General features: G+C 39.2%; 1 protein-coding gene across 11 annotated transcripts in view; it reads right to left on the bottom strand.

Annotated features, from left to right (window-relative positions):
- HEATR5B (HEAT repeat containing 5B) overlaps positions 1 to 15,399 on the bottom strand; it is a 117,981-nt gene that overhangs the window by 8,395 nt on the left and 94,187 nt on the right. For 7 of the 11 annotated variants that reach the window (XM_024242659.2, XM_054548219.1, XM_063713721.1 and 4 more), the window contains 3 exons: positions 13,951 to 14,102; positions 11,954 to 12,167; positions 4,066 to 4,852 (listed from right to left, as the gene is read on the bottom strand). In XM_024242659.2, coding sequence (XP_024098427.1) covers positions 4,548 to 4,852; positions 11,954 to 12,167; positions 13,951 to 14,102 — 671 coding nt within the window. In that variant the 3' untranslated portion in view covers positions 4,066 to 4,547. Of the gene's footprint in view, positions 1 to 4,065; positions 4,853 to 11,953; positions 12,168 to 13,950; positions 14,103 to 15,399 lie in introns of those variants that run through there. The other 4 variants (XM_024242661.2, XM_054548218.2, XM_063713723.1 and 1 more) reach the window with 4 other exon arrangements.

Below are 15,399 nucleotides of genomic sequence, written 5' to 3'. Positions count from 1 at the left end.
CGGGAGGCGGAGCTTGCAGTCAGCCGAGATCCGCGCCACTGCACTCCAGCCTGAGTGACAGAGCGAGACTCTGTAGCAAAAAAAAAAAAAAAAAAAAAAAAAAGAACTCAGGCCTGGGCGCGCGGTGGCTCATACTTGTCATCTCAGCACTTTGGGAGGCCGAGGTGGGCAGATCACCTGAGGTTGGGAGTTGAAGGTCAGCCTGGCCAACATTGCGAAACCCCATCTCTACTAAAAATACAAAAATTAGCCGGGCATTGTGGCGGGCGCCTGTAATCCCAGCTACTTGGAAGGCTGAAGCAGGAGAATCGCTTGAACCCAAGAGACGGAGGTTGCACTGAGCTGAGATCAAGCCACTGCACTCCAGCCTGGGCGACAGAGTGAGACTCCATCTCAAAAAAAAAAAAAAAAAGAATTCAGCCTGGGCGCAGTGGCTCATGCCTGTAATCCCACCACTTTGGGAAGCTGAGGAGGGAGGATCGCTGCAGCCCAGGAGTTTGTGGCTCTAGTGAACTACGATGACAACACTGCAATCTAGCCCTTGTGACAGAGCAAGACCCTGTCTCAAATAATAATTCAAATGTATAACATTGATTAGTAAGAACTTATAAAGCAAACAGGATACTTTGTCTTGAACTATGAAAACTGCTCAGATTATGCTTCAGAAAGAATTACTGGCTATAATGTTGCTTCTCCTTTTAGGTTCATGATACTGGATGTTCATAATCAAATAAATAAGATTATTTAGGTTGAGAAAAATCTCATGGGTTGGGCAGCAAAACAAATTAATAATCTTCAAACAGATCTTCCCTTTACAGATATGATCACAAAAAACTAGAAGTTGTCAGTGACTTAGAAGGGTCTAGAGAAGGCCAGGCATGGTGGCTCACGCCTGTAATCCCAGCACTTTGGGAGGCCGAGGTGGGTGGATCACCTGAGTCCAGGAGTTCAAGGCCAGCCTGACCAACATGGAGAAACCCTGTCTCTACTAAAAATACAAAATTAGCCAGTCACAGTGGCACACGCCTGTAATCCCAGTTACTCGGGATGCTGAGGCAGGAGAATCACTTGAACCCGGAAGGCAGAGGTTGAGGTGAGCCGAGATCATGCCATTGCTCTCCAGCCTGGGCAACAAGAGTGAAACTCTGCCTCAAAAAAAACAAAAAAACAAAAAACAAAAACAGAAGGGTCTAGAGAAAGCATAAAGATGTACTGAGAGAGAGAGGAAGGGAAACAGGGAGGGAGAGGATCATTGCTAATGCATGATGCAGTCTACCCTAAAGTGGGAAATGATGGGAGAAGCCAAGAACAGCAAAAAATAGCCAAGGCAGAAATAAACATACTTTATAAATAGATGAGGGAAAAGGGGTTACGTGTGTACATGCATGTGTGCAAAAAATAAGGAGATTAGAAACAGTCTGGTGGTTCCTTAGAAAGTTAAACGAGTCAGAAAGGCCATATTTAAGAAAAAAAAAGGAAAAAGTTAGACTTATTTGAACAAGCAATTTCACTCCTAGGTATATACTCAAGTGATATTAAAACATATGTCCACCCCAAAACTTGTACATAATTGCTCACAGCATCATTATTCCTAACAGGCAAGAAAAAGATGGAAAAATCCAAATGTCCTTCAACTGATGAGTAGATTCACAAAATGTGGTATATATACAATGGAATATTATGCAGCCATAAAAAGGAATGAAGTGCCGATTCATGCTACAACATGGATGAACCTTAAAAAACATTACAGTGGGCCGGATGTGGTGGCTCACGCCTGTAATCCCAGCACTTTGGGAGGCTGAGGAAGGCGGATTGCCTGAGTTCAGGAGTTCAAGACCAGCCTGGCCAACATGGTGAAACAAAAAATTAGCCAGGCATGGCGGCATGCACCTGTAATCCCAGCTACCGGGGAGGCTGAGGTAGGAGAATCGCTGGAACCCGGGAGGCAGAGGTTGCAGTGAGCCAAGATTGTGCCACTGCACTCCAGCCTGGGTTACAGAGTGAGGCTCCATCTCAAAAACAAACAAACAAACATTACAGTGGGTTGGTGGCTCATGCCTGTAATACCAGAACTTTGGAAGGCTGAGGCAGATGGATCACTTGAGCTCAGGAGTTTGAGACCAGCCTGGGCAACATGGTGAAACCCTGCCTCTAGCGAAAATATGAAAAATTAGCAGGGCATGGTGGTGTGCGCCTGTAATCCCAGCTACTCAGGAGCCTGAGGTGGGAGGATTGCTTGAGCCCAGGAGGTAGAGGCTGCAGTGAGCTGAGACTGTGCCACTGCACTCCAGCCTGGGCAACAGAGCAAGATCCCATCTCAAAAAACAAGCAAACAGAAAACATTACAGTAAGAAGCCAGTCACAAAAAAACACATATTAAGTGGTTCAATTTATATGAAATGTCCATGAGAGGAAAATCCAGAGACAGAAAGTAGATTAGTGGTAGCCTAAGTTGGGGGGAAATGGGGAGATGGTAGGTAGCTAAAGGATACAAGGTTTCTTTTTGGGGTAATGTTCATAATTGATTGTGGTGATGATGGCCCCACTAAAACCCATTAAACTGTACGCTTTGCTGGGATACAGTGGCATGATCACAATTTATTGCAGCCTCAAACTCCTGGGCTCAAGCAATTCTCCTGTCTCAGCCTCCTGAGTAGCTGGGACTACAGGAGTGCACCATCGCGTCTGGCTAATTTTCTTTTTCTTTAACGTAGAGATGAGGTCTTGCTGTGTTGCCCAGGCTGCTCTCAAACTCCTGGCCTCAGCCTCCCAAAGTGTTGGGATTACAGGTGTGAGCCCCCATGCCCAAACTGAATTGAGTTGTATGGTATGTGAAGTGGATCTCCATGAAGTTGTTAGCAAAAACAAAAACAAAAACCAAGGAGAATAATTGTGGCAATGCAAACCTGAAATGAAAAAACAACCAGGGCCAAGTGTGGTGGCTCACACCTGTAATCCCAGCACTTTGGCAGGCTAAGGTGGGGGGATCATTCAAGCCTGGGTGATTGAGGCTGCAGTGAGCCGTGGTCATGTGCCACTGCACTCCAGCCTGGGCAAAAGTGAGACCCTGCTTCAAAACAAACAAACAAAAAAAAAAAAATGAAAAGAAGCTGAGCACGGTGGCTTATGCCTGTAATCCCAGCACTTTGGGAGGCAGAGGCAGGCAGATCACCTGAGGTCAGGAGTTCGAGACCAGCCTGACCAACATGAAGCCCCGTCTCTACTAAAAATACAAAAAATTAGCTGGGTGTGGTGGCGGGTGCCTGTAATGTCAGCTACTCAGGAGGCTGAGGCAGGAGAATTGCTTGAACCCAGGAGGCGGAGGTTGCAGTGAGCCGAGATTGCGCCACTGCACTCTAGCCTGGGCGCGACAGAGCGAGACTCCATCTAAAAAAAAAAAAAGAAAGAAAGAAAAGAAAAAACACCCAAAAGTTAGTGAGAAAACAGGCAAGACAAAGTACCCATCTCAGGTATCTAAAAGGCTGAGTGCAGTTCAAGTGTAGTAAGCTATGATTGCACTCCAGTCTGGGCAACAGTGCAAGACTCTGTCTCTAAAAGAAAAAGGAAAAGATAAAAGAAGATAAAATGTTCAGAAAGTGACTTGCTTTTGGTAATACTTGTTCAGTCTGTTACACTGTGCGGTAAAACTTGGTGTTTAAAATTTGCTAAATGCTGTGGCAAACATTCATTTTGTGAATTATCTATTTCGTATGGTAAAATGCCCACTACATGAGAGAATGGCATCACTGTAATTATGCCTAATTCATTTTTGTATCCCCTGCAGCACTTAGCTTGATGCCTTATACACAGTAGGCATTCAATAAATAGCTGATGAAGGAAACTAACCATCATAGCCAGAACTTGAGGTTCTGTAATTACAAAACATAACTGAAGCCAAATTTTCGCCATTAAAAAAAGCAGAATATTATACTACATTTAAACATTTTAGTGAATCTTTAAATGAGAATTTTAATTCTGTTAACAACTAAAATATACATAGCATAATTTAGTAATTTGATATAAAAGCTAAAAGATCCATCAGAAAGATAAGGACATTTTGGGAAATGCTTAGAAAATGCTGTGATTTTATTCATAGTATACACACCACAAAACAGACACTTTCCATTATTTTGATTACTTCAAAATTTAAAATCTGCTTGTTTTTCAACTGATTTTTTTCATGACAGATGCTGAGTTCCCACCCATTTTTTTTCCCTGACAATATCAATAGGCTGGCCCGACTACATGATACAATTGTTTTTAGCATTTAAATTTAAGACTGTGGCTCAGTGTTTGAAAAATAAATAAGTTAACAAAAGAGAAACATTATTAGGAGGAAAATGAAAACATATTCACCACATAATAAAAAAAATCACTCCTTAAAAATCAGTAAGTGGTGTGAGCATTATTTCACTTAACCTACTTGGAAGCACTATAATACCAATATACAAATAAAACAGAACCCATAGGTAGCCTGGAATGATACAGTGGCCATCACTAATTAGGGGCTAGTTGACAATATAAATACAAATAAATGAAAGTACAAATTAAAAAAAACTTGTTTTTAGCTTAATTGTTGGTGCAGAATGTATGGCGGGGGCTGGTTGTCTGGCAGCCGCTTTAGCTTTGCTTGCTTGGCTTGCACGAACGGCAGTTTCTAGACGCACTTTCAACTCAGGAGCAGCCCCCATTACTGTCTTGAAAGCATGTGGATACAGAGGTCCAATATGCATTAAATTCTGGAGTGCAAACTCATGAAGATCTTTGGAAGCTGAACTTGCTGAGGCAAAAGAATTTTCATCCAGCAGGTAAGATATTAAAGTGGGAACTAAAAGAGCAAGTAGCTGGACTCCTGTAAATAATAAAGTATGAAAAAAGATCACAAACATAAGGATTATAATAAACTTTAAAAACTAGGCAATTGCCATGGAAGACTGAATGTAATAAAATATAAGTACACATGCACAGCCTACTTTAGAGCTCAATAACTTCTAATTAATATTAAATATTTACTAAATGTCCAAGCTGGAAACCAGGTTTGTTAATACTGTGTATTTTACATTTATATTAATTTGTTTTACTTTAAAAAAAAATGGGCCAAAGGTTAAAAAGTAATAAAACACTTTACAATTGCCACCTGGTAGAATGTATCTTGAGAGTAAGATTATAAAATTTTTACGGGCATTAGAATCAGGAGATTGGAGTGAGGAACAGAAACCTGAAAAGCATCTATTTACCATTATTTAACTAACACTAGTTGTTTCTTTCCTCTTTAAGTAGAAATACAATACAACTTTTTCCTATTTCATCATCCCCCAAAACTCACAGCGAGGGGAAATTCCTCAAAACTAAGGGAATACATAAGCTTAGGGTTAAAAAACAAGAACCTATGTCTGACTGATATAAATTCCAAGTTCTTAAAAAAATATTTATTTGGAGGCTTCATCTCCTTTTGTTAGTCTTTTGTCTGTACTTATTAACAACTCCATCCTGGGATATAAGTTTCATTAAAGGTGACTTTTTTTTAACAATTAACCTTTATATGTAATTGTGTGTGTGTATAACATCTCATAATCACATTGAGAATTACGCTTTCTCCCCCTTAATTACTGTTAATTTTTGTAGAATGACAACTGACGCAATTGTAAGGCAGCAGGAAGCATCTGGTAGAGAATGTGTGACACTCACTGATGTCAGCAAGGACAATGATAATAATCAGTGAAGCCTTTCCAGAATCCCAGTCCCACCCTGGACCTTACTCCCTATTTTCTTTCCCTGCTGTATTTTTTTCTTCACAGCTCCTATCAATTCCTGCATCTAACTATAGATGTTATATCTACATCTAAAATTGATATATCCATCATCACTATATAAAATTGTACAAAGATACATGTCTACATATAATAGACACAGATACATATATATATATACACACACATGTATAGGGGACGAGAAGTGTTTATTGTCTGTGTTTTCCTACCAGAAATGTAAGCTCCATGAGATCAGGGACCTTTGCCTGTTTTATTTCATGCTAAATTCTCAATGCCTAGAACACTACCTGGTACACAGGCATCCAGTAACTATGCTTTGAATGAATAAACATACACACTTTTTCTCTTGGCAACTACCCAGAAGTTTCCAATAAATTGGATTTGTTTCCATATTAAGTTTTCAGAAAAGAGGTAAAAAGCTTATTTTTAAAGTCCCAGGTAAATCCTCCAATCTTCTAGATTTAGTTCAATTTCCCTCATGTAGAATGTTAATAGTATTACAGGGGTGGGCTCATGCCTGTAATCCTAGCACTTTGGGAGGCCAAGGTGGGCGGATCCCCTGGTCAGGAGTTTGAGACCAGTCTGGCCAACAGGGAGAAACCCTGTCTCTACTAAATATACAAAAAATTTGATTAGGCGCGGTGGCTCATGCCTGTAATCCCAGCACTTTGGGAGGCCGAGGCAGACGGATCACCTGAGGTCAGGAGTTTGAGACCAGCCTGACCAACATGGAGAAACCCTATCTCTACTAAAAATACAAAAAAAAAAATTAGCCAGGCATGGTGGCGCATGCCTGTAATCCCAGCTACTAGGGAGGCTGAGGCAGGAGAATCGCTTGAATATGGAAGGCGGAGGTTGTGGTGAGCTGAGATCGTGCCGTTGCACTCCAGCCTGGGCAACAAGAGCGAAACTCTGTCTCAAAAAACAAAACAAAACAAAACAAAAAAACCCAAAAATATTAGCTGGGTGTGGTAGCACATGCCTGTAATCCCAGCTACTCTGGAGGCTGAGGCAGGAGAATTGCTTGAACCTGGGAGGCAGAGGTCGCAGTGAGCAGAGATCGTGCCATTGCACTCCAGCATGGGCGACAAAGTGAGACGCTCTTTCAAAAAAAAAAAAAAAATGTTAATAGTATTATAAAAGCTGGCTTTCATAATAAAAATAGAGAGTTATAAAATATATATAAAATTATCTTCAGTATATTGGCTTACTAAATCGGAAGAGGTTTCAATAGTAGGTTTTCAACAGTAGGTTGAAAATTAAGGTTTTGGTTTTAACAATTTTAAAATATAACTGGAGGCCGGATGCGGTGGCTCACGCCTGTAATCCCAGCACTTTGGGAGGCTGAGGTGGGTGGATCACCTGAGGCCAGGAGTTCGAGACCAGCCTGGCCAACATGGTGAAACCCTATCTCTACTGAAAATATAACAAATTAGCTGGACGTGGTGGCAGGCGCCTGTAATCCCAGCTACTCCTAAGGCTGAGGCAGGAGAATCGCTTGAATTCGGGAGGCGGAGGTTGCAGTGAGCCAAGATCAGGCCACTGCACTCCAGCCTGGGCAACAAGAGCGAAAGTCTGTCTCAAAAAAAAAAAAAAAAAAAAAAAAATATATATATATATATATATATATATATATATACACACACACACATATATGTGTGTATATGTATATATATAAATACACATTATATATAACTGGAAAAAATATAAGTTATTTAAGTATTCATCAAATATCTAGAAATATGCTAAGCATTATAGGAAATGTTATATAATTTGTTTCTACCTGGATTCTTTTATTATCTAAATGAAAACAGTAGACAGCACATAGAACAATTAGAGTACTAGGTGCTAAAAAATGTGGGTAGCATTTCCGTATAGAATTCACCAAGAGAATCATGAAGCTGAGGAATACTTTGGGATTTTATCTGGTTGGTTACAAATACCAAATAAATTCTATGAAGGGTAAGATCAGAGTGAGCTAAGTAATTAGGCAATGTTTCTCAAAGAAAAGATCTAATGTAGGTTTAATAGATTTGTATAAGAAGAGAAGGAGAAAAAACAACTGAGGAAAGTGAAAATAATATGAACAATGTAAGCGATTAAAAGGAGCACAGAAAGAAAACTGGTCTGGTCAGGTTAGTAGGTACATGTTTGGGAGCAGAAAAAATATTTTGAAAAGCAAGCAAAGATGTTCAGACTTGATGCTGTAAGGAAAAAGTAAACTTTTCCAAATTCTTAAGCAAAGGAGAGATAAAATTACTTTAGGTAAATTTGATGGGAAATATCAGCTAGGAAAACTATTATAGTTATCTATTTAGGAGGTGATTAGATATAAGAATAAGGTGCAAGTTTCTCTTGAAACCTAGAGAAATTTCAGAAAGAGATGGGACAAGATTTGAATAATAGATTCAATAAAGATGATGAACAAGGAGTCAAATATAATTCTAATATTTTTAGCTTATAACCTTGGTCATGCAGGGTGAAAAAACATATATTGCCCATTCTTATACCGGATACTGTAAAGTTGACAACAAAATTAACACCTGTAAATGGGATGAAAAAAGTTGAATGACTTAAATTCAAAAGCTGAAAATTTACCCTCTTGGAATCATGTAACTATGTAAAATATGAAGTGAAGTATAAAAATGATGCCATCAAATTAGTATGATTTACATTCATTCATTTATTTGATGGTATCCTCCTAATGAATGTCATCTTATTTCACTAATGAGACTTGTTTGCCTTTAGTTTTTGCATGGCATTTAGTCTTAGATTCAGTTTTAATTTTAAAAACAGGCAAACTGCTTATTCTACCTCTTAAAAGTCTTGTTAGAGTACAAAACATCTGTTATCTGAGTAGTGAAGCAGTCCATTAAAAAAATGAAGAAATCACGATGGTGCTTTTTTTTGTTTTTGTTTTTTTTTTTTTTGAGACAAGAGTCTCACTCTGTTGCCCAGGCTGGAGTGCAGTGGCGCGATCTCAGCTCACTGCAACCTCTGCCTCCTGGGTTCAAACGATTCTCCTGCCTCAGCCTCCTGAGTAGCTGACATTACAGGCACCCGCCACCACACCCGGCTTTTTTTTTCTTTCTTTCTTTCTTTTTTTTTTTTTTTTTTTTTTTTTCAGTAGAGACGGGGTTTCACCATACTGGCCAGGCTGGTCCTGAACTCGTGATCCACCCGCCTTGGTCTCCCAAAGTGTTGGCATTACAGGCGTGAGCCACCACACCTGACCGATGGTGCTGATCATTGCTACACCTCACTAATAACGCTATAAATTGGTCTGGTAGATAGTGGAAATTACAATGCTTTGGTTGTTTTGTATCTTAAACTGAAAAAGGGTCATTTATTTCAAGGACATTGCTAAAGCCTAACTAGCTATTAAACTATATTTAATTATACAAATGATATATATATTCTTACTGCCAAAAAAATCAAACAATACAGAATTAAAAAAAAAAAAAAGTTCCCTTCCCTATCTGTCCTCATGCTAAATTTAATTCCAAATTAGGGTGCCTGTACAGGAATTGATCCCAAGAGTCAACTCAAAAATATTTTAAATACTAGAATGCAATAAAACTTAGTGCTGGGATTACAAAGTGAGTAAGATTCAGTCCTCATCTTTATGGAATTTACAATTAGTAAAATAAAAATACAAATAAAGTTATTTTGATTTGCCAAACATAGGCAATGTCAGTCATAACATTTTTGCCTAAATAACCTATATTGTTACTAATTTCAACTAAATTTATCAACTTCTCCAAACACTGCCTTTTTTTGTTGTTATTTTCATTTTGATGTTATTTTCATGCAACATAGTAATATTTATTTATTGATGTTAAATAAATCTTGCATGTTATTTTCATGCAACATAGTAATATTTGCTTCTTTTCTTTTGCCTTCTATAACCAGTTAATCATCAAATCAGATAAACCTTTCTTCCACTTTCTCCTCTGCATTCTTTTCTTCTACTGGCATAGTTCTGGATTATTATTTTATAGAGGAGCTACTGAAATCGCTTTTCAAAAATCTCTACTACTTTTCCAATTTTCTGTGAAATGTTTTTAAAAGAAGAGGAAAAAATTTTTAACATAAAAGAAAAAACAGGTACAGTTTGTAGGTGGAGAGCAATCTGACAATATAGATTAAAAGTCTTGTTTTCTTTTTTTTGAGATGGAGTCTCGCTCTGTCACCCAGGCTGGAGCCCAGTGGGGCGATCTCAGCTCACTGCAACCTCCGCCTCCTGGGTTCAAGCAATTCTCCCGTCCAGGCTCCTGAGTAGCTGGGATTACAGGCGCATACCACCAGGCCTGGCTAATTTTTGTACTTTTAGTAGAGACAGAGTTTCATCATATTGTTCAGGCTGGTCTCGAACTCCTGATCTCAGGTGATCCGCCTGCCTTGGCCTCCCAAAGTGCTGGGATTACAGGCAGGAGCCACCGCGCGCAGCTAATTTTTTGTATTTTTAGTAGAGATGGGGTTCCACCATGTTTGCCAGGCTAGTCTTAAACTCCTGATCTCAAGTGATCTGCTCGCCTTGGCCTCCCAAAGTGTTGGGTTTACAGGCATAAGCCACTGCGCCTGGCCAATTAAAAGTCTTAAAATGTGCATTCCCTTCTCTCCAGTAGTTTCACTCTTAGGAATCTGACACAAATAATTTAAGAATAAAGATGCTCATCTCGGCCAGGTGCAGTGGCTCACGCTTGTAATCCCAGCACTTTGGGAGGCTGAGGCAGGTGGATTACTAGAGGTGAGGAGTTCAAGACCAGCTTGGCCAACGTGGTGAAACCCCATCTCTACTCAAAATACAAAAATGAGCCAGGCGTTGTGGCGCATGCCTGTAATCCCAGCTACTCAGGAGGCTGAGGCAGGAGAATCACTTGAACTTCAGAGGTGGAGGTTGCGGTGAGCCAAGATCGTGCCACTGCACTCCAGCCTGGGTAAGACTTTGTTTCAAAAAAAGAAAAAGAAAGCTTCATTTGTGATCTTGAAAAATTAAAAACAGCTTAATGTTCAATCATAAGACACTAGTTTAAAAAGTACAGTCTCTCTACAATTAAAAATCACATTTTGAAGGACAAATATTGTGATAAAATCAAAGCTTAAGTATTAAGGGAATAAAGAAAATAAATTAAACTGCATAAGTCTCTGGTTAAATGGATGTATGCAGTAGTTTTTCATTAAATTAAAAAAAATTCTAAATAAAAAGTTTTGAGATATTAATTATGTTTGGTATTAATACTTAACTAGTTATATTTGTTATAAAGGTTTTATACCTCGATTATGAAGATTAGAATGTATTATTTTAAAACCCTATGAAATGGGCACAGTAGCTCACACCTGTAATCCTAGCACTTTGAAAGGCCAAGGTGGGTGGATTGCTTGAGTCCAGGAGGAGTCAGAGACCAATCTGGGCAACATGGCAAAATCCTGTCTCTACAAAAAATACAAAAATTAGCCAGGCATGGTGGCACGTGCCTGTAGTCCCAGCTACTCGGGAGGCCGAGGTGGGAGGATTGTTTCAGTGCAGGAGGCAGAGGTTGCAGTGAGCCAAGATGGTGCCATTGCATGCCAGCCTGGGTGACAGAGCGAGACTGTCTAAAAAAAAAGAAAAAAAAAACCCTATTAAACATCTATATTTTTCCTAGATCTTAAGGGATGCATACATTCCTAGAAAATAAAAAAAAAAAATCACTGTGTTGAAACGCCATGGGCAATTCATTTTAAATTCCTGCTCAAAAACAAACAAACAAAAAAATCAACTCACTATATTATGTAACATAAGCAAAGGCCTGTTTTTTCTTCTTTTCTTTTTTTTTGATACGGAGTCTCGCTCTGTTGCCAGGCTGGAGTGCACTGGCGCGATCTCGGCTCACTGCAACCTCCAACTCCCGGGTTCAAGTGATTCTCCTGTTTCAGCCTTCCGAGTAGCTGGGAGAGCAGGTGTGCGCCACCACGCCCAGCTAATTTTTGTATTATTAGTAGAGATGGGGTTTCACTATGTTGGCCAGGATGGTCTCGATCTCGACCTCATGATCCACCCACCTTGGCCTCCCAGAGTGCTGGGACTCCCAAAGTGTAAGCCACCGTGCCCAACAGGCCTGTTTCTAGTATCAAATAAGATTTATATACAATATAGATCTTCATTTTGAACTAGTAGCTTTTTATAAGAATATACTTACTGTTTTGTTCTTCACCAAGAGCAACCAATGTTTCAAGAACTTTTATTCCTTCTTGAACCGCTAAAAGCTCTATGTTACTGGCTGGTCTGTTTCTTTCAACAGCTTTTAGCTTTTCAACCACTATTGGAGCTAATGAATGAATATAAGGAGTTGAAAGGGCGCGATTGGAATGTTGGAAGACTGAGAGGAGAAGCTGGTAACATTTGGCTTGAACCTATATAAGAAGAACATATTATCAATTAACATGTGTATAGTTTTTATTTGCTCTACGATCACATTGCATCTTACTCTGTACTGAAAATAAGTGATACTGCAGGATGAAAATGGAAATTACATTTTCTACTTAGAGAAATGGAGTAGAATAGAATTTTCTGACAAAAATTAGTCAAAAATGTTCATATATTTTAATGACCAGATCACCATGCTTATACAATTCCTGTATTTCTTTTTTTTAAATTTTTTTGAGATGGAGTCTCGCTCTGTCGCCAGGCTAGAGTGCAGTGGCACCATTTTGGCTCACTGCAATCTCTGCCTCCCGGGTTCAAGCGATTCTCCTGCCTCAGCCTCCCAAGTAGCTGGGATTACAGGTGTGCACCACCACACCCAGCTAATTTTTGTATTTTTAGTAGAGACGGGGTTTCACCATGTTGGCCAGGATGGTCTCAATCTCCTGACCTTGTGATCTGCCCGCTTTGGCCTCCCAAAGTGCTGGGATTACAGGTGTAAGCCACCATGCCCGGCCAATTCCTGTATTTTTATACTGTAAAATAAGTTAGAAATCAGTTATTCCCACTTCTGTTTTTAATTCTTCCTTTAATGTACAATTGTCCCTCCCATTTTAACCAAATATATTTAGTAAGGAAGGTTAATATTTGAATGATTTGAAACAAAGCTATAAAAATACATTGCTTAGATATCTCAAAACCATTTGATTCCCTGGAAATGACTGTTAACAATGTAAGGTTTCCAGACCTAGAAAATAAAGTCTTACTGGCTCCACTTTGTATTAGAAAGGCTTCAGATTAACACTTTTTTAAAAAAATGAAGGAAGGAAAGAAAGAAGAGAGGGAGGGAAGACCCACCAATATATGGGACAGAGTGGAAGAAAACTATTTCAGTGCTTTGGTAGAACACAAGTGGCTAAATCTGGCTAGACACAAGAAAAACCTGAAGAACATTTTAAATATACAGATCCTGGAGCCACCTATCTGGAAGACTCAGATTCAGGAAGACAGTAGTGGAGTCCAAGAATGTTTCTTTTCTTTTTTTTTTTTTTGAGACAGAGTCTCATACTGTTGCCCGGGCTGGAGTGCAATGGCACAATCTCAACTCATTCCACCTGCTGGGTTCAAGTGATTCTCCTGCCTCAGCCTCCCAAGTAGCTGGGATTACAGGTGCCTGCCACCACACCTGGCTATTTTTTTTGTTTTAGTAGAGATGGGGTTTCACTACAGGCTGGTCTCCAACTCCTGACCTCCTGATCTGCCTGCCTTGGCCTCCCAAAGTGCTGGGATTACAGGCGTGAGCCACCGTGCCTGGCCTTCAAGAATGTTTGTGCTTTTTAAAATTTCTGACATGTAGCAGGCTTGAGAATCACAAGTTTAGACTCTGACATTGTAAAATAAATTCTTACTTTCTAGACAAACTACAGTTTCTAGTAGGTTCATTAAAATGTCTAATAATATAAACTTCTCCTTTAATGTCCTTAGCGTCATTTAAATAAACACTGGAAAACATAATCATAGACTCTTGTCTCTACCAGTATGCCCTGGGGTTAATCAAATATTTCAGATATTGAAGAATTTCTACATATGTGAATAAACATACACATGTGTTCTAGTGCTTAAACCCAGTGATTTGTTTCAGTTTTTCCATTCAAAAGCCATAGTGCAAATACTTAGCTTTTCATTATGTATCACATATTTTAATGAATCAATCTGACATTTTCCTGATAAAGGGAAATGTTTTTATCTATGTCTGTGTAAAGTGTAACTTACCCATGGGTCACATGAATTTAATGCATTTTTAAATCTGTTCATGCAGCCATTCTGTAATGACTGGACTCCTATTATTTCATTACTAGCAGACCACAGGAAGAGTGCAATTGCTGTTAGCATGCTTACTTCATCAGGTGTAGGTACAGAGTCTTCTGAAAATGAAAAATGAAAGAAGTGTGCTGTTTCTAAAACATTTTGGAATTTTATTTTTTTATTTTTGTAGGAGAGACGTTGTATTGCCATGTTGTCCAGGCTGCTCTTGAACTCCTGAGCTCAAGTGATCCTCCTGCCTTGGCCTCCCAAAGTGCTGGGATTACAGGTGTCAGCCACTGTGCCTGGCCATAATTTTAATCTTGAACAATCATCTCTCTCTCCCCCCAACATTTATAGTAGTACTTGCCTCAACCTAATACAGTCCACAGACAACTGTAAGAAGTTCAATGTATAAAGTTACATGTATGCAGTTATATTTAATGCTAAATGATTATAAAATATTCTAACTAATTTTAAAATCCAGAGTACATTTTTAAGTGATATCTCCTTTCAATTTAGTAAATATGAAAACCTGTAAATTCCATACAACCATTAAAAAAACGGTTGGCTGCAGTGGCTCACGCCTGTAATCCCAGCACTTTGGGAGGCCGAGGCAGGCTGACCACCTGAGGTTAGGAGTTCGAGACCAGCCTGACCACAAAATTAGCCAGGCATGGTGGTGCATGCCTGTAATCCCAGCTACTTGGGAGGCTGAGGCAGGAGAATCGCTTGAACCAGGGAGGTGGAGGTTGCAGTGAGCCAAGAGCGTGTCATTGCACTCCAGCCTGGGCAACAAAAGCGAAACTCTGTCTCAAAAAAAAAAAACAAAAAAAAACAAAAAAAAAAACTTAGACAATTTCCTGAAGACAGTGTTTTAAGAATTTTAAGGAATTACTTGCCATTACATTTATTCAGGAATAGAAACAACTTGAACAGAAATATAGTATGTAATTAAAAATACTAGAAATATGAACATTTATTCTAAAGAACAGTATTTCTGAACATATAAAATACGAGTTCCAAACATTTTGTGATTATCATTTCTTCAATAGAACTGATCCCTACCTTTTGTGTAAATTTGAGCTATTTTGGCAACTGTAAATACCCAGTGATAATCAGTACTTTAGTAGGATTACGAACATATACATTTGACATGCTAACATTATCTCATAATAAGGGTACCAGCCTTTTGTAATATGGAATAAAGGGTTAAGAACAATAGTCTAGAAAAAGTCCATTAACTTAATGTAAAGAAATAAAGTTTAAAAAAAGCGATGTCGGCTGGGTGTGGTGGCTCACGCCTGTAATTCCAGCACTTCGGGATTTCTAGAACAGACTGGACAACATGGTGAAACCTCATTTCTACTAAAAATACAAAAATTAGCTGGGCATGGTGGCGCATGCCTGTAATCCCAG

The sequence above is a fragment of the Pongo abelii genome, chromosome 12 (assembly GCF_028885655.2).
Source record: "Pongo abelii isolate AG06213 chromosome 12, NHGRI_mPonAbe1-v2.0_pri, whole genome shotgun sequence".
NCBI classification, from domain to species: Eukaryota; Metazoa; Chordata; class Mammalia; order Primates; family Hominidae; genus Pongo; species Pongo abelii.
This window is presented reverse-complemented; position numbering and strand designations above follow the sequence as displayed.